The sequence below is a fragment of the Nuphar pumila genome, chromosome 3 (genome assembly GCF_984573655.1).
Source record: "Nuphar pumila chromosome 3, dmNupPumi1.hap1.1, whole genome shotgun sequence".
NCBI classification, from domain to species: domain Eukaryota; kingdom Viridiplantae; phylum Streptophyta; class Magnoliopsida; order Nymphaeales; family Nymphaeaceae; genus Nuphar; species Nuphar pumila.
In genome coordinates this window covers 126,682,426-126,701,526 of record NC_143251.1, presented here as the reverse complement: position 1 = coordinate 126,701,526, position 19,101 = coordinate 126,682,426, and the positions used below count along the sequence as shown (strand labels likewise).

The following is a 19,101-nucleotide window of genomic DNA, read 5'->3' as shown; positions in this document are numbered from 1 at the left end:
TAAAATTTTAGTACATCGTGAGTCATTGGTTTTTAAAGTTCTTAAAAAAACCTACTTAAAGTATCACAACCGTCTCATTTAAAACTCATTTTCTAGTAAACAAACCTTGTAAATCACGTTGTCTATAGGGTCAAACATGCAAATTAATCTAAACAAATATAAGGTTATTTATACTTACTAGTTTCATGTGTTCAACAACACTATATATATAGACTTGCAAACATGACCAAAATGAACTAGCGCTGGGCGTCCATTGCACGTATGATGGACGTTCCGTGCTTGTTTCCAACAAACAAGGGCTTTAGCGGCGATAAAAGTTGCTGCTAAAGGTCTTCTTCGGCAGAACACGCACAAAGCGTCCATCACGCTTGCGATGGCGCACAAGTTCATTTTGATCATGCTCAAAAGTGTTCATGCACCTACGACTTTTAGTGCATATATATATAGATATGATCCATTGTCATATTTTGGCCAATCAACCAGTCGCTGGAGAGAGTATAGGTGGTAGATGCATACCACTTTTTTGGCTTACTGCCAGCCTACTGGCTGTTGAAGGAGATATTTTATGTTTTCCTTACTGTACTAAGGTGCTCCACATGCTTGATTTTATATTAATCAACTTTTGATTTTGAAAGGTAGGTTTTTATAAGGTTTAAAAATCGACAGTTTAAGATTTTCATAAAAAATCCAGGCTTAAAAAATGCATTCTTTTATTAAAAAAGAATGATCCATGTGTCATTTTTTAACAAAATAGACCATGTTGGGGTCAAGTTTGCAAAAAACACCCGTTTGCTCACGTTAGGCTGTCGATAGAAAAGTGGTAAGCAACTACCACTTTTGCTAACCGGATTTCAAAGGGATTTTTTTAATGTTTTCCTTAAATCTAACCATACATACATGTGCATTCTGCATGCTTGATTTTATAGGAATCAAACTCTTTAATCATCGGATTTCGTTATGAAGGTAGGTTTAAAAAATTGATGATCTATTTTTTTAAATAGTCAAGGCAACCTTTAGTGGCAAATTTAGACTGCACTAGAAGCAGTTTTTCTGGCCAGACCTTTAGTGGCGGTCCTCACCGCTGCTAAATATCAAAATACTGCAAAAAATATATCATTTTATTTTAAAATTCTGACCGGTCAGCAAATGGCTAAGCCCCATACAAAAGAATTTTTTTTCCCCTCCTAATGTTTCAGTCTCCATTTGCTATGCCTCCTATCAGTATCATCATCACTGTCAGACTTCGGCTTCTGCTTGTGTCACCTTTCCCTTTCGTTATCACTATCAGACTCATGCTTACACTTTCTGTGTCTTCTATCACTCTCACTATCGCTAACAGACTCTGATTCAGATGAAGATTCCAAATCACCGGATTCAGATGCAATGGAACTCCGATATTCATCAGAGTCCAAAGAATCCTCCGATCCTGACTCTGGCTTCTGTTGATGCATAATGAGCCGAGGCATATCTTTCAAAAACTGACGCAAGTTCTCAGGGATGCCACCCAGACCAATAGAAGTAAAGAAATTGAATGCGAATCTAGCGTTCTTGGGATTATCCTTAGGAAAGATAGACTCGAAAGAGTTGCATTGTTTTATCACTCGCTCTGTCATTGAGCGTGTGTATGCCAAGTTGCTCAGCCAACTCCTGTCAATAGAATATTACAGGAAGAGTTGAATTGGTCGGACATAAGGAGGCAAAATCAAATGGCAGGGAAATCAGTGAATAGAATCACATACCTGAAATAGGATTTTTATGAATATCCGAGATGATGAGGTTGTATCCTCCCCTGTGAGACGGATGTAAGCCAAAACATGCCAAGGTAATGCATCTGTAGCAAGAAGATGTGCGAAGAACTTGTCCACATTATGCAGCGTATTTGTCTCGAGGCAGTGGATTATAAAATACTGTTGCACGAAGCACACTTCTCAAAATTCTCATGGTAAATTTTGTTGATCATGCAAAACCTCTGGCCCAAGAGGCCATAATATCGGAGATATATTCTTTCTTGGCTGCAAGATTCTACAAGCATAATACACAGCTCTATCTGCTCAAGGAGAAAGATCGTAAGTACTAGAATATGCAAGCCCTAATAAAACTGCAAAAGGTTTGTGTGTGGTGTTGTGTGTGCCATGCTGTCACATTTTTTTTTCTCTGCATCTTTCTGACTTGCGCAGAGAGGGAGATTGACGGGTTGTCTGGGTCGTGCACCACATAACTTGCCTTAAGTGAGGAGCTACGTAAGCCTAGCAGAAGCGAGATCAGAGTCGTACATATCTCAAGCACACTTAACACAGTGAAATATTAGAAGCGACAAAGTCGAACATGTCAATAAAGTGGGGCAATACTAATTATCAGTGCTAAGAGCCTTCAAGTCTACGAGGGACGGGTGTGTTGCTTTCCTGTGACGAACGCACTATCAGTCGAAGATTGATATAGCCACCTACGCTTCCGAATAAGCATCACGGACCTTAGAGTGAGCATCGAGTTTCAAAGACGCACCGAAGGAGGGGTATATTGCATTTTGGCACCTACGGGTCTCGGAGAGCGCAACATGCGCCCGTCGAGACCTCCCGCTACGATGAAGAAGACCTTTTGACCCCCAACTTAAGCCAATTGCTAGTTTGACGTAATGAAGCTCCCTAGTCAAGAGGAATCACCGTCGCTCAACATGCACTCATCGGGTCCCTCGCAAGGGTGCGAGGTTGAGCGACCAGAGTAGGCCCCGCACATGCCTGCTGATGCCCATATAGAATTTGCATACTCGTAAGTACCTCCATGTACTATTCATGAAATATAGGGGTTACCCATTCCGGAATGTACGGTGGTAGAAAGGTCCCCTATACAGGTGTTATGGGAGATCACTCGAAGAACCCCAAAATTCCTTGAAAATACACCGCTTTTGTTCTCAATGGAGTTTCCGAGTGTAGACTTCGTATTTCACCGAAACGAATGCACCGGGGCCTTCGTCACATATGAATGTGTCGGCAACATTTCGATCTTTGGCTCGATAATTTTCAACGTGCAAGAAGATGCACGGCCCCAAAGTTTGAACAAGCTCACGTGGACACTGACGTCGCACCTTCAGAAGAAGTAGCTCCGTTCTGTGATCTGACTTCAGAGACGTGTTCCCCACATATGATTATGCGGAAGAATACTCGACCATGGCACATGAATTCTGCATGGATATCCTCCGTTGGCGGGCTTGAAATTGAGATGGGCCACGGGTGGTGTAGTACCCATGAAGCATGACACATGACCGCAGGTGGCCAGAAAGACCCCCGTAATACGGAGCATGGAGCTGAGTGAATGCACTTGAGAAGTTGCTTGCACGCTTAGGCTTGTTTGGTGAGTTTGCTAAAGAGCAATGTTGCATTGCCTCGTGCCACCGCCGCATGCCATAGCCAAGGCATGGGCTTTCTACTTATCAACATGCATCACCATAGGCCCCGCCACACCGCACACACACGTGCACCACTTTCGGTCGATGACGGATAAAGTCCAACACATTCTCCACTAGAACAAATCGACGTCCTCGTCGATACTTCTCTAATTGGGAGGCGATTGAAGTCGAACCGGATGAGCTGCAGTAGAGCAAGCATCCTTCAGGAGTCTGTGTGCAAGGTAGAGCTCAGTGTCAATCCCTTCTAATATACCGTCTGAAAGCCACCAATGAAGCGCTGATGTGGAAATCATCAGCCACTAAAATATGCGACATAGAGAATCCGCCTAGGGAGTTCCAATGTGACCAAGGCGAGACCACTGAAATTGGAGGTAGTCCAGCCCTCTTAAGCAAAGCGGGTGTTTTGACACCTAAGATGGTCTGTTGAGCAGAACAACGCAACCATGAGCAGACGTGACCCAAGTAGCAACTAAGGTAAGGCCACTCTTGAGTATGGAAATCGTCACCCACGAAGATATGCAGTGTGGACAAGCTGATATGAAGTTCTGAAGTTGGAGGTGGTCCAGTCCTTCTGAGCAGAGTGGGTGTTTGGCACCTGAGGTGGTCCGTTGAGCAAAGCAACGCGACCACGAGCAGATGTGACCCAAGCAATGTAGCGACATGACAAATTCTCTCCCATTAGAACAAATCAACATCCTCATCGATACTTTCTAGATTGAGAGAAGACTGAAGCTGACATGGAGTTCATGGTAAGGTAAGGCCACTCTGTAGAGTGTGAGAATCGTCACGCACAAAGATGAGTGACGTGGACAAGCCTTCATGAAGTTCTGAAGTTGGAGGTGGTCTGGTCCTCCTAAGCACAGTGAGTGTCTTAACCCACAGTGACCCATTGAGTAAAGCAAAACGACCACAGGCAACACATGGACCAAAAGATTGTAGCAACGTAGGCCAAGGAAACAATGTAGTTTTTAGTAGATGTGTTGGTCCTTCAACAACTGATGGTCCTTCGAGGAGGGGTTATGGAGCACCGACTTCTCCCAGCGAAACATAGCTAACAGGTTAGGCATGGAGTGTCTTCACAATTTGCTCTCATGTGTCAAAAAGCGAAAGTTTGGCCTCCGAAGGGTGTAGCACAAAGTGTCTGCAGTATTTGCTTCGTGAACACGAAAGGAGTGATGGAGTGTGAGGGTCCTCACATCATCCTAGTGGTGAATATCCCCAGGACGAGCATCGAAGTATGACACCAAGTCATGTTGTAAGGACTAAGCACCGAAAGCTAGCAATACTGATGATGTCATTCGCATCCCGACATAAGGTAGGTGAAGCGACCGACTGATTGAAGACAAACCAAGTGAGTGTTGATGATGAAAACATGCAGAACCCAACGATCAACGAGTGCGAGCAACACCAAGGGTGTTGAGTGGATGAACCAAGTAGAGTGGGGGAAGAGAGACATTCTGACGAGTTTTTCTCACTGAGAAGGTGTATAGAATCAATCAATTGCGATACACAACTCCCTGACTGCATTGTCGTGCGAGCACCGAAAGCGAGCAAGCTCCACTTGCGAGACTTACTCCTGAGAGATCAGACTAAAGTAGAACACATTCCCTTAATGCGCTTGAAGGGTCACCACAACAAAGTGCCCAACCGATGAGCAATATTCCGTACAAAAGTGAGCAACTGCAAACACAAACATCACCACGAAGCCTTCCAAAGCGTCTCATGACCACCTCGCTAAACTGGGTAACAACATCTGTCAGTAGAAGAAGGAGCAAAGTAGCAGGCACAAGTCACTTCCTTGCGACTCCCGGCAGTAGGGAGTGAAAGAAGTGTAAGAGTCACTTCCGTATTTGAAAACTCAATCATGCAACGATCTGCCTCCAACAATGTTGTAAGTATCCTCGACGAAAATGATAAGTATCAGAGTGTAAACTTCACCATAACTCACACTTTCAGTGTATTGTGTTCTAATAAATCTGCCACACGAACAGACTAGTAAGGGACAATGCAGAGAACTTGAATAATCCGTACAAATGATACCAACAGAGGCCAAATAGCCAGCATAAAAGATGTGAACTAAGGCAATTTCTATTTTGATAACAGTATGAGCAAAACAACCAAAATTGACAAGCAGACAAACTAATTTGATGCACTCTTATACCAGTAGGCTATGGTACCAGTATGGTATGCTCTGATACCATTTGTCATGGTCTTTTTTCTCTGCGTCTTCCTAACTCGTGTAGAGAAGGATATTGACAGTTTGTTAGGGTCGTGTGGTCGTAACTTGTTTTAGGTGAGAAGCCTAGCGGAAGCGAGATTAAAGTCATGCATATCTCATGCACGCTTAGCACAACGAAATATCAAAAGCGACAGAGTCGAACGGGTTAATAGAGTGAGGTAATGCTAATTATCAGTGTGAAGAGCCTTAAAGCCTATGAGGGATAGGTGTGTCGCCTTCCTGTGATGAGAGCGCACAAGCAGTTGAGGGTTGATATAGCCAGCTACGTGTTCGAATAAGCATCACGAACCTTAGAGTGAGCATAGTTCCAAAGACACACAAATAAAATTTTATTTACAATGAAAGATGCAATAATTTAAAAAGTATTAACATAATATAAAATATACAGATGAAAAATAGACATCAATGACATAATGTTTCTCCATGGAGGCATTATGCTATTTTTGTAGAAGAACAAAAGGAAAAAAAGAAAATCTCCTATGCTTTTTAAAATCTCAATATCAATCTTCAAAAACTTGTCATGGGCAAGATAATCAAAATCTGGGATAAGATAGAAAAGATTATGAAAGACTAGAAAAAAAGAACGGTTCATTCTTTTCATTTCTTCTTTTTTTTTGTCTTTTCCTCGTATATGGAAAGAGTCATGCTTTGTATTCATAAAACCTGGAGCCCATATTTCTATTGCCATACAACAACAACAACAACAACAACAACAACAACTACGCCTTCATCCCAAAACAATTGGGGTCGGCGATATGAACCAAAAAAGAAAATCATTTTGGGTCTTCCACATGAATCCTTCACCTCCAATCATTTCTATCCAATGCCATGTCCTCGGTGAGGTTCAAAGCATTCATATCCTTTTCTATCATCTCCATCCATGTTTTCCTAGGCCTACCGCGACCTCTTTTAACTAATATATTTTTCCATTTCTCCATCCTTCTAACTGGAGCATCATTAGGCCTTCGTCGAATATGTCCAAACCACCGTAAACGATTCTCTCTCATCTTATTTTCAATGGGTGCAACGCCTACCTTCTTACGTATCTCCTCATTTCGAATCTTATCTTTTATTGTATTTTCACACATCCATCTAAGCATACGCATTTCAGCTGCACTCATTTTTTGAATATGATGTCTCTTGGCAGCCCAAAATTCCGTACCATATAGTAAAGCGGGCCTAATAGTCATCCTATAAAACTTTCCCTTCAACCACAATGGCATTCTACGATCGCACAACACTCCAGTTGCACTTTTCCATTTCATTCACCCAACCTTTATCCTATGATTTACATCTCCATCAATTTCTCCATACTTCTTAATGATAGATCCCAAATATTTGAAACAATCACCCACCGGTATTTCTTGCTCACCAAGCTTCACTACACTCCCATCACTATTTCGTTGCTTACTAAACCGACATTCCATATACTCTGTCTTACTCTTACTCAACTTAAAACATCTTGCTTCCAATGTTTGTCTCCATAATTCTAACTTAGCATTAACCCCAGCTCTAGACTCATGAATCAAAACAATATCATCAGCAAACAACATACATTTTCTTGAATTGATCTCGTAAGCGCATCCATCACTATAGCAAATAGGAAAGGGCATAAAGCAGATCCTTGATGTAACCTAACCGTTATAGGAAAATTGGTTGTCACCCCTCTACAAGTGCGGACATTGGTTACTACTCCTTCATACATATCTTTAATTATATTAATGTACTTGAGAGAAACACCTTTCTTCATCATTGTCCACCAAAGAACGTCCCTAGGTACTCTATCGTATGCCTTCTCCAAATCAATAAAAAACATATGCAAATCTTTGTTTCTCTCTCTATATCTCTCAATAAATTGTCTAAGAAGATGAATAGCTTCCATAGTTGATCTTCTAGGCATAAAACCAAATTGATTCTCCAATATCATGACAACCTTCCTCAACCTAGACTCAATCACTCTCTCCCAAAGTTTCATAGTATGACTCATGAGTTTTATACCACGATAGTTTATGCAATCTTGTATATCACCCTTAATCTTATATAGAAGCACCAAAGTAATCTTCCTCCACTCATTATATTTCTATTGTCATGTAATCTGAAAATATTCAAGGACCTAAAAGGGACGCAGATCTTACTGTAATGGGTTTTTTGTAAGGACATTTATGTAGTCATTTTCAAAATTACAGGAAACATACAGGTCCACCGTGTACTATTTACACACAAACTCTTTTTTGGTAAAGGTTACTGAATCATGAATAATGGTTTTTCATTGACTTGCAATTTTGTCTTGTTTGGGCTGTTTGGGAGGAGGAGGGTGATGAACTTAATACACCACATATAGTATGAGTAGTAGTGCTATTGGACAAGCTGAAGATGATTTTCTTAAGCCCATCCCAAATTTCAAGATTAGCTTTGATATTTCACTAAATTACTTAAAAACTAAATAATTAACAGAAAAATAATACAAAAAAAAGCAAGCTAACCATGAAGGCCTTGAGGCGAAAGATCTTGCAGCAGAGATCCCACATTCTTTGACAAATACAAGTGCCACCTGAAAGAAGGAACAAGGACAATGATCGTGACTAGACTCAATACGTACAAAAAAAGTCACGCAAATACTGAAACAAGAAGATGCATGCAACAGCAACAAACCTCTACACTGTCATCAGTTAGATTCTCCAAGAGCACAGTGAGCAACTCCAAAGCAATAATTTCATGAGCAACTTGTTGATTTACAAGATGAGCGATGGATTTAATTCCAGCAAGCAATAGTGGCTGCATTAAAACAGAAAGAAAAACAAGAAGGGATTAAGCATGTGCTCCCACTCAAAATTTTAAGATAAGAAATACCAGAGACTACTAAGGGATTATGTGATGCCTGACCTTATCATTCCGCTTATATGCCCTCTTAAGAAGCAGACTGATTCTCTTCAGCAGAAGTTTACCCACTTCGGGAAATTTTGTGTTGACAACAGCAACCAAAACAGCAAATACGTCGGTAAATCCAGGCGATGCCATTTGAGATTTCAAACACGACCTGCAGAAAAGGCCTCTTCCGCGGATCAGATTCTCGCCGATCAATTCTGGGATGATGTTCTTTATGTTAGAAGCATTGACTTTGTTTACGAGACCATTTATGCTCTTGCTAAGTGCATCCCATGTCAATCTCTGATATCTCTGATACTCTTCGCTGCTTTTATCCTCCACCTTTTTCATCATCTGAGCAAGCTTGAATGGTGGTATATAGTTACCACCACTTCTTCCCATATTCATCTCAGTAGGATTAGTTGGCTTATCATTACTTTGAGGCTGGACGCTGCTCAACTTCTTTCTCTGATCAGAATCTCTCCTCCCATCCAGTTTACCATCTGTTCTTCTCTTCATTTCGACTTCGAGTTTCTCCATCCCTACTTTGTTCCTGTCATACTCATCTTTCCTTTCCCTATCAATTTGCCGGCCATCGTCATCGTCATCGTCATCGCGTGGGTCCCGCCTTCCATCCGATCTTTCCTCCCTTTCTCTCCGATCCCTCCGTCGCGATGCTTTTCAATCCACATCCTCAGGGTTTTCATAACGGTGTCTTCTTCTATCATTTTCTCCATCAAGGTCGTCACCACCATCCCGCCTTCCGCTTGATATTCTCTCTCTTTCTCTTCGACCCTTGGATCTTGATGTCTGTCTATCTTCTTCCTTGTTTTCATGGCCGCCTCTTCTACCACAGTCTCGACCGCAATCGTAGCGATTACTGTGCCTTCTCTCCGAACCCTTTTCCTTGCCCTCCTCCTCGCTAGAGTTGCCACGATGGTCTCTTCTTCTAAAGCTTTCTACATCTCGACCATCACCACCATTAGAATTATCACGCCTCCCGTCCGACCTTTTCTCTCTTTCTCTATGTTTCCATGATCTCGATTCTTCTCTACCCTCATCTTCACTAGAATCATCGTAATGGCGCATGGCGCCTTCTTCTGTCGATCGCATCATACTTTCCCCTGAACACCTCCGACTTCCTCCATCGTCGGCAATTTCACGGCCTCTCTCCCCATCCGTTTTCCTTCCGCGGGTTCCCTCATAATCACCACCGTCGTCGTCGCTGCCGTAATCACCCCTCTTGCTATCCCTACGAGATTCCCACCGAGAATTCGCTCTACCGACGGCCCCCCAATGGCGTTCTCCGGGCGGTGCCTCCCTCCATCGAATTCCTTCTCCTCTTCGGCTATAGGGTAACGGTTCCTATCTGAAACCCTTAGCATCGAGGCGATCAAATGCCCTTTTCCCTCTCGCTTCTCACAGCTCCCATTCTCACCGAAACCCTAAATTACACTGCAACAAAGTCCAGTATACGATTGTTACCCAAAAAGAGGGGCGGAGGCTCGGTTTCGTACTAAGGTCTCCACTCCCCATCCGTCGTGGTTCGAGCCAGGCCTTTCACGAGCCAAACCCTGAAAATATCGCATATTTGTTACGATCAGAGAAACACCACAACGTTTCCGTTAAAATTGAAAAAAACAGCTTTTCATATTGCAGGTATTTGTATGAATTTACCTAAAGTTAGATTACTTTTATATATGTCGATATTTTGCAAGATTTCCTCAAAAAAAATCTTGAATATTTTCCTTGCCTAATGGAGGTTTTCGATTAGAGGGTTAAAAAAAAAAGGAAGTTTGGTCTGTCAGACAACCTCGAGACCTTCCCTAGCCGATGAGCTTCGACTAGGGAACGATCATCCGCTACTGAGAAACAGCCCGGAGGCTGAAGCCAGTTCGGCATTCACGCTCAGGTCAGGAGATCATGCTTCATCCTCCAGACTTGGATCTCTGTCTCCTTAGGACTTAAGGATACAGTTGTACAACCTATAGAACAGATCCTGTTCAAGTAAGGTCGTGATCTATTGTCTCAGAGTCTCTCTATATAAAGAATTTGAACCAATCAAACATAAACAATATGGGACTAAAAAGCTTGTCCGCTTTAGTGAGGGAAATACAGCGCTTATTATAATATACGCATCAAAGCACTATGTTTGTCATATTGTTTTCTGTTTAAAGACCAAAGTGGCCACCGTGTCCTGAGTTATGTACTGTGAGAAGAGGAATATGGCGAGGATAAATAGGGAAATGTGGTTGAGGGTCTATCTACCCATCTGAGTGCCTGTGGGAAGGAGAATAATTGGATCTCCAACCCAGGCTGAGTCCATATTTAGTCGGACTTGACATATGGGTCAACTTGGATCCAATCAGGTCCAAAACCCTCCGTGCTAAAGTATACGTAGGTAACGATTCAATCTGTTTTACTAGATGTAATGATCCAAAGTTGAATTAGGGTCTGGATCTGGAGCTTCATTATGAGAACTGGTTCTGATGCTCATGCGCGTTTGCTTGGCCCCAAATGAGAATCTTTCTCTCAGACTCTCACCATTGTGAGAAAAGGATTCTCATCTGCCCTATTTCTTGCATCCAACCACGTGAGAAAATGGGGCATGAAGATTTGGAATCACACTTGGGGCAGGTTTGCTTTGATACTGGGAAAGCTGTGATTGTTAGTCACGAGTTTAGTCTTGTGGCCAACTTTCACATGATTCTAAGGCAGAAGCATTTTCAAGTATGGGTGGACATCATCGGGCTGGAACCGTCGGATGCCTGGCCTGTTATAATTAGTCAGGCCCTGGGGCCCAATAAACTCTGGCTGGGCATGGCCTGATAACATAATCGGGCCCAAAATGGGTCCAGCCCATTTTCAAAATAAATGGGTCTGACAGGCCCGACCCCATTAGTTGGGTCTGGTTTAAAGGGCCTGGTCTGAGCTCGACTTGAACCCGATTGTAATTGGGTTGAGCCGAGCTCTGGCCAAGATATAGTTCAGGCGTTAATTGGGCCAGACCCGGTCGACCCTCTCTCCACCCTAATCTCAAGTGAGAAATCTTAGAGAATCAAGAGGTATCGATCCAGTTGGACCTGGAACCATGTCTCAAGGCACACCAACTTCTCAAGGAACATCAAATAAGCTAAGTGGTGCAAGTACCTAAATCAAAGGAGTTACCTAAAAATGAAAATTAGCTATTGGAAACCTAGCTAGCCTGCATCAGTTCAAGGAAATTAAGTAGTCGTCTCAAAGAAGGTAAGCTGAACAAATGATCTTCATCGAAAAAAAGTATTCTATTATGAGTGAGCCTCTCAACCTAAGAAAGTAGAAGACATTAAGAAAGCCTGAAAATATCAAGACGCCATAAGCAGTTAGAACTCAATGAATTCAAAAGACTATTTGGCAAGAAGTTGGGTTGTAGATATCTTGCTAAAGGTGACATTGTGCATTTAAAATATCGTTCCCCTCTATTTGTAATTTTCATATAGAGAACAAGATCCATTTTGCATCGATTCAAACCGAAGAAGAAATGTCACTCGATCACTATAAGACTATGCCATCGTCTCCTCATTAAGAGCGAGTGACAGACAGCAATCATCATGGTCCGTGTATGTAGGTCAAGCCTGACATGTGAGCATTGTGAGACTGATTTTACCTAGCAACTTGCACTAAACTTAACAAAGTGCTGCGATTGTGGTTCGAATACCCAAGAATCATAGGGCGCTGCACTGCAAACGTTGATTCCAAATCACATTGTTCATTTAGTGATTTGGAATCACATTAGGTCAAGCTAGTTAAACTGGCCCAACTTAAGCCCTTTCAACTTGGACTTGGTCATGATCCAACTCCATTAATTAGAAAAACTTGAAACAAGCACTAATTCCCAAAATGATTTGGTGGGCTCACTGTATCATGGTTTGAGCTTTCTTGGTCAATCTAATGTTGTTTTTTTCTTTCTTTTAAATTTAATGTGGAGAAACCATTACTATGGATTCGAAGCAGGTTATATGGCTCCCCCCCGAAGACGACCGCTAGCTACATCTCGTGTTTGGGGGTCCCAATAAGCGCCACATATGTAATTACGTGCGGCTCGTATCATCATGTTTGTCAGCATCAGTTAGCATCGGAGTCCGGTGCGGTTGCAAAAACTTGAGTACCCTTTCCTTCATTGGTGTCATAAAACGATGATTGTAGAAAAAAGAGCGGTTGCAAAGACTTAAGTACCCCGAAGATGGTTATTTAAGACTCAGTTCTTGCAATGCAGGATTATCAGAGAAATGAATCTCCCTTGAAGAAGGTCATGAACATCAACCCTCACTCTCTCTCTCCCTTCTCTTTCTGCCTCTGTGCACATCCAGCATACGATCCTACACTGCTCCATCAAGCACCGACTGACCTGTACACTGACTGTAGCATGGTTCAACTTGATGAGTTATGGAGCCTGATTCAGAGTTTTTGCCCTTACAGGAGGGGGGTCCGGGGGCTCCCCTCGGCACGAGTCCCGCTGCGTGGTCAGTGGGCGGGGGTCCAGAGGGGGCACCCCTGACGGGGGGTCTCCGGGGGGCAGCGCCCCAAAAAAAATTTTTTTTTTGGGGCCTTGTATAAATTCTTTCTTTTCTTTTCCTCTTGTAACTGTCGAAAAAAAGCAATAAAGTGTTTTGTTTGATCGTGACACTCATATGTTTCATTCGGTTGTTTCTTGCTCAAGGTTTTCGTAACACCCTTTCCTGCGATTTTCCTCCCGATTTCAAACGGAAAAGAAAGAGTCTGTCTTTGGAGGAAAGGGTGTTACGAAAACCTCCAACAAGAAACAACTGAAGGAAACATATGAGTGTTACGATCAAACAAAATACTTTATTGCTCTTTTTTGACAGTTACGAGAGAGAAAGAAAAGAAAGAATTTATACAAGGCCCCGAATTTTTTTTTTCTGGGAGGCGCTGCCCTCCAGAGACCCCCGCCAAGGGCGCCCCCTCTAGACCCTTGCCTGCTGACCGTGGAGCGGGACCCGCGTCGAGGGAACCCCCAGACCCCCCTCCAGTAAGGGTGAAAACTCTAAATCATGCTTCATAACTCATCAAGTTGAACCATGCTACAGTCAGTGTGCAGGTCAGTCGGTGCTTGATAGAATGTAGGATCGTTTGCTGGATGTGCACAAAGGCAGAAAAAGAAGGGAGAGAGAGATGGTTGATGTTCATGGCCTTCTTCAAGGGGGATTCCTTTCTAGAATAATCCTGCAATGCAGAGACTGGATCTTAAATAACCATCTTCGGGGTACTTAAGTCTTTGCAACCACTCTTTTTTCTAGAATCGTCATTTTATGGCACCAATGAAGGAAAGTGTACTTAAGTCTTTGCAATCGCATCTGACTCCGACGCTAACTGATGCTGACAAACATGAGGATACGAGCTGCACGTGCTTACATACGTGGCGCTCATTGGGACCCCCAAACACGAGATGTAACTAACGGCCGTCTTAGGGGGGGGGGGAGAACATATAACATGCTTCGGGAGAACACACACCACCCTCCTCTATGGATTGGATGTTCCATTACCGACTGAGAGGTGTCATGCTGACCATGAAACTCAGTCGGTGTCCACAGTATAAAACTCTATGAGTACTCTCCCTCTGCCCACCATGATAGTTTTTCATTTGGCTTTTGACCTTGCGGCAAAGGATGTGAATCCTGGTATCGAACTCTCGACTTCCTTCAACTTGAAAGCCTTAAGCTGACCCACTTAACGAGGCATCCGAAGCCCTTCTGGCCAAACATGCAGTAGTAACTATATCTACTATTATAACAACACGTTTTATAACCGAAACTCATTTTGGCAAGTTTTTTTTTTTTGCTTTTGGTTAGGCCAATGGAAAAGCCTTTATGATCGGCTGCACATTGGCAAGCATTCTTTCGTAACTACGTAGCAGTTGCATTTTTCCCATAGCTAAGGTTTCTGCCAAAAAAAAGAGTTGTAGCTAAGGCTTTTGCGCCTGACTATGAATGTTTAGTTTGGCTACACCTCTTAGGCATGATGATCATACCCTTTGGCTTGTCTAAATTGGATACCGAATGGGTTTCTGAGGCGGAAAGAAGCTATAGGTAATATTTTGGTTGTTTTTCCAATGCTAGTAGCTAGCCCAAATCCAAACTGGAGTAGCTGAGTGCGGTGTATTCATCTATACAGCTGAACTTTGAAAAAGAAACTTACACACAATTCACAGATCACATGAAAAGGAAAGAGAAGAAAATAATTCAACATTGTCGATACAACAAATCACACAATCTCTCTCTCTCTGGGATAAAGTCAATTTTCCATGTATGAAACTGATTTTAAACGAGGCAAGAGATTAAAAATTTAGATATGAAAGTGTGCATGAAGAAATATGACAGTTTAGCCTCCAAGAGTGCAGAGAAAGATTATACAGAACTTTATCAGCTAAATAAGAGAACTATTTGACAAATACTAAATCCTAGAAGGGATCAGTGGGATAGAGTTTTGCAGGTAGGCAGAAGCTGCCGCCACTCCACTGCCCAACTTCACTGGATACCCAACATCCTTGAGTATCATCTCCACACCAGCCAAGCATCCCAGCAATTGTAGCTGAAAAAGCAAAACAAAAACAAAAAAAAACAAAGCAAGCATTATCAATTTCTGTTAGTCCACTAATGCAGGGTGTAGACTAAGTTACCTGACATGATTGGCTAAGGTTAAATCTTGCATATGCCCAACATTATTTCCTTTATTATGGGATAAAGGAGCTAATAAGGAAAAAAAAGAGCTTTAGTACCTCATTAAGATTGCCAAGATGTCCTATTCTGAATACTTTGCCAGCCACTTTGTTCAGTCCCAATCCCAAACTCAGATTGTATCTTTTCCAGGCCCTCCTAACAATCTCTGAACTGTCAATGTAAGGAGGAACAAGCACTGCAGTGACTGTGTCACTGAACCATTCCTCCTTTTGAGTGCAATTTTTCAAGCCCCATGCCTCAACAGCAAGTCTGCATTTTAAATCAAACACAATTGACATAACAGCCATGAACAGAAGGTGATAATGTAGTACTAAAACTTCATTACATCTTTCATGCAGACATTATTCATAGTGTGCATCTAGAAAATTGATTGGTCACATGTTAGGTTGGATCACCGGTACTGTGTAATGACCTATCAACTTATAGTTACTAGAGTATGAAATGCATGGAGTTTGTGAACATAAAAGTTTAAAAGTGTGCTTGAACTTGGTGAACAATGGCAGTCGAATTATTAGTGACTCAAAGATACCAAATTACTAGTGTAGGACAATGATTAGAATTACCTTGTCGCTTTTCCGAGGCGAGCATGCCTTGCAATCACATTCTCAAGGCCTTCCTCAAATATGAGGTCAAGTGCTGCTCTCAGTCCATAGAGAAGTTGGATGGAAGGTGTGTATGGCCAAAAAGTTCCTAGCTTATAGAACTTCAAGTAGTCGTTCCAATCAAAGAACACCCTTACTGATTTAGCATACTTGGATGCTTCCAATGCCTTTGGACTAGCACAAACAATTCCCATACCAGTGGGCAAAGATAAAGCCTTTTGAGATCCTGTTAGCGCGACATCTACTCCCCATTCGTCCATGCGAAAATCAAGAGCACATATGGAAGATACTCCATCCACAAGCAACAATGCAGGATGCCTGTAGTCATCTGTTCGACACCGCAACAGAAGTTAATTTTAGCCAAAACCAACAGCTAATCCAATTTTATATGTCAATACAAAAAGAGATTCAGGAAAAAGTTAAATTGGCTCAGTTAGAGATGCTCATTGGCTCTATAAACTAACCCAGGATTCTTCTAACAGCTGCCAAATCGTTGGTGACTCCTGTTGCTGTCTCATTGTGAACAATACAAACAGCCTTGATTGTGTGTGACTTGTCTGCTGCAAGTTTTGATGCCAGTATTGAGAGATTTGCACCTTGTCCCCATTCACTCTCTATGACATCAACATTGAAGTTGAGCCTCTGCTGTTGGTCTATCCACAGGAGGCTGAATTGGCCAATCAGAAAGGACACAATCCTGTCACCAGGTGACAGAGTGTTTGTCAGTGCACTCTCCCATGCACCGGTACCTGTGGCAACATATTGAAATGCACATCAATCATATGGAAGAAGAACATGGCAGATACCAAACTCTGTTATACAACAGCACTGCTACTGCTTAGCTCCTATCAGAACTTGAAAACAGATGTTTGTTGGCTCGATGCGTCTTCCGAGTGTAAACTCAGGTGGGCTTGGCTTAACTGAGGCTTGCAGTTGAGGCATAAGCTGCTCAAAGGAGACGAGGGAGACTTGATCTGAGACTCTCGAGTCCCTTAAAACAAAGAAAGTCCTGGGTAGGATAGCCTGACCAAAGTGGCTATGAAGACTTGGGGGATACATATTGTATGCCCATAAATATTGTTCTTGGTGAAGAACTTCACACAAATAGTATATATGCCTCATGTCCAAGAGCCTATATCCGTGTTATATAGCTTGGAAAACTTGTCTGAGATTAATTGGAGTGACAGTAGTGCCGTGCGGCTTCTCCGTGTATATAAAAAAATGAATGATAGTGCTCTTAGGAGACCTTAATGGAGACCATATAAGTAATAGGACTATGGTAAGCATGGACTAACCAAAGTCCTTATCTGAATAGCCTAATAATCTAGTGTTCAGGGGCATATTTGGCATCAATTGAAACATGACCAAGTTCACAAACTCCTATCAATTGAAAGTATCATTGATGTAGTTCATCATTGCACGTTATGTACAGTAAACAGATGTGCTTTTAGTGTGTCGACTTCATGCTAGCCATGTAAACCGAGCTGACATGACTCGATCACATAACCAAGTCTGGCTCCTATAGCCAGCTATATTGCAAGTGGGACCGGGCTAACTTAAACAAGGGGCAACCAGATGACATATGACCTTCAAGGGCATACTCTAGCACCATGATGCTATAAGTTATGACACAAAGATGAAGTATATAAGAATGTGTTTAATTGGTTACCTGTAGTAGGGATAATGAATGTGGTGCCTGTAGTTGTCTTGAAAATCTTCTTTACATCATCTAGAAGAGTCTTTGTTAAAGCTGGTACAGCTGGGGAACGATAGTCCTCATTGTTTCTGTTCATGGCCCGGATAACGGGTTCCGGGATGTTAACCGGTCCGGGAACAAAAAGATGGTTCCTCCCGGGTCCATACATGTAATCCATTTCTCCCCACTAAGCTGGTGCACCAAACCCGAGTAACAGATGAAAACCAACTAAAGTTCTTTTCACCTTTCTCACTTCTTGCTGGAGTTTATGCCTGCAAAATTTCATACGGAAATTAATTCCCCACGTTCCCTACAGTTGAAAATCTACTAGAGCAACCAAAATCCTTCAAATGAAGAAGACCATGCTACGATGAATGCAATCAGTCGATCCAAGATATATTTTCTACTACATAAACCAATAAAGAAAATGTTAAAAAATTGATTGCTTCTACTAGAGAGTGATATAGTCCAAGTATAATCTAACAAATACTAGGGGTGTGCCAATAAAAAAAAAGAAAATAAATGAATAAATACTTAAATAAAAAGACTAGGGGAGCGTCTGCCTCTGTCATCTTCACAAACAAAATGGAAGTATTATAGAAAAACAAATCCAACTTCCAAAGCTCAGCCAAGAAAACTTCAAAGAAGCATTCATGGTGGTTTTGGTAGAGAGAGAGAAAGAGAGAGTTACACAGCTATCTTCTCCTCTCTGCAGACCCAGCATTCCCCAAAGTCGTGGAGAAGATAAAAAGAGCATTGCCCACTTGTGTTTGTAATAGAGTTAGCTTGGCAGTGGGGTAGTTTTTGCTCCTTATGTGGCAGATAAGAGGGACTCAATGGTTGGGAGAGGACACAAACAAGGGACGAATAAAAACAAAGAAATACGTAATACAAGGAAGAGCCACGAGTCCACCAAATCGTCACCCTACACTCCAAAAGTCCGTAGAGATGGGGAAGATGAGGGTGATGAGATGGATAAGGCGATAACGAAATTCCCACCACAACATTCCATCCTACCAAACCTAAAAAAAAAGTGGTTTTTTTACTATAATTGCTATAATAATAAACAGGTGAATCATCTAGAAACTACAGTACTAGTAGTAGTGTGGAGAAACAAACGCTATGAATCTATGATTTGGATGTTCCTTCACAGGCCAAGATGTGTTACGTTGACCGCAGACTGATGCACACAGTGCAAAATAGTCCCACCAAGGATAGTTCACATTTGGCTTAGGCCTTGCAGCAAAGGACGCACATCCAAGTATTGAGCTCTCGGCCTTTTTCAACTTGAAACACTCGAGCCAACAAACCTCGAAGCAGGTTATATGCCCCCCCCCCCCACACACACCCGGAAGACGCACTGTTTGCTACAGTGCGTGTTCGGGGTCTGAATGAGTGCCACGTATATAAGCTCATGGGGCTAATATCCCCAGGTGTGTCGGCATCACTTAGCATCAGAGTCCGGTGCGGTTGCAAAGACTTAAGTACCCTTTTCCGCCATTTCCGCCATTTCCGCCAAGAAACGACGATTCGAGAAAATGATAAAAATGTCTTCCATC

At 42.3% G+C, this 19,101-nt stretch overlaps 1 protein-coding gene, 1 non-coding gene and 1 pseudogene across 3 annotated transcripts; all 3 read right to left on the bottom strand.

Moving 5' to 3' along the window:
* Positions 1-1,109: 1,109 nt before the first annotated feature.
* On the bottom strand, positions 1,110-9,660 carry LOC149843680 (uncharacterized; annotated as a pseudogene). The gene is made up of 6 exons (XR_016430988.1): positions 8,526-9,660; positions 8,295-8,417; positions 8,126-8,193; positions 5,098-5,156; positions 1,740-2,047; positions 1,110-1,647 (listed from the first exon to the last, which is right to left on the bottom strand). The product of XR_016430988.1 is annotated as an uncharacterized LOC149843680 (transcript).
* Positions 9,661-10,305: 645 nt separating this feature from the next.
* Positions 10,306-10,524, bottom strand: LOC149843679 (small nucleolar RNA U3). The gene has a single exon (XR_016431290.1). It is a non-coding gene; the product is annotated as a small nucleolar RNA U3 (small nucleolar RNA).
* Positions 10,525-14,822: 4,298 nt separating this feature from the next.
* LOC149843678 (serine--glyoxylate aminotransferase) lies at positions 14,823-18,350 on the bottom strand. Its single transcript, XM_090000019.1, has 6 exons — positions 18,234-18,350; positions 17,516-17,814; positions 16,311-16,595; positions 15,808-16,174; positions 15,283-15,493; positions 14,823-15,095 (listed from the first exon to the last, which is right to left on the bottom strand). Exons 2-6 carry the CDS (start codon positions 17,718-17,720, stop codon positions 14,958-14,960), a joined length of 1,206 nt encoding a protein of 401 aa, XP_089856145.1. The 5' UTR covers positions 17,721-17,814; positions 18,234-18,350; the 3' UTR covers positions 14,823-14,957.
* Between the last annotated feature and the right edge of the window lie 751 nt (positions 18,351-19,101).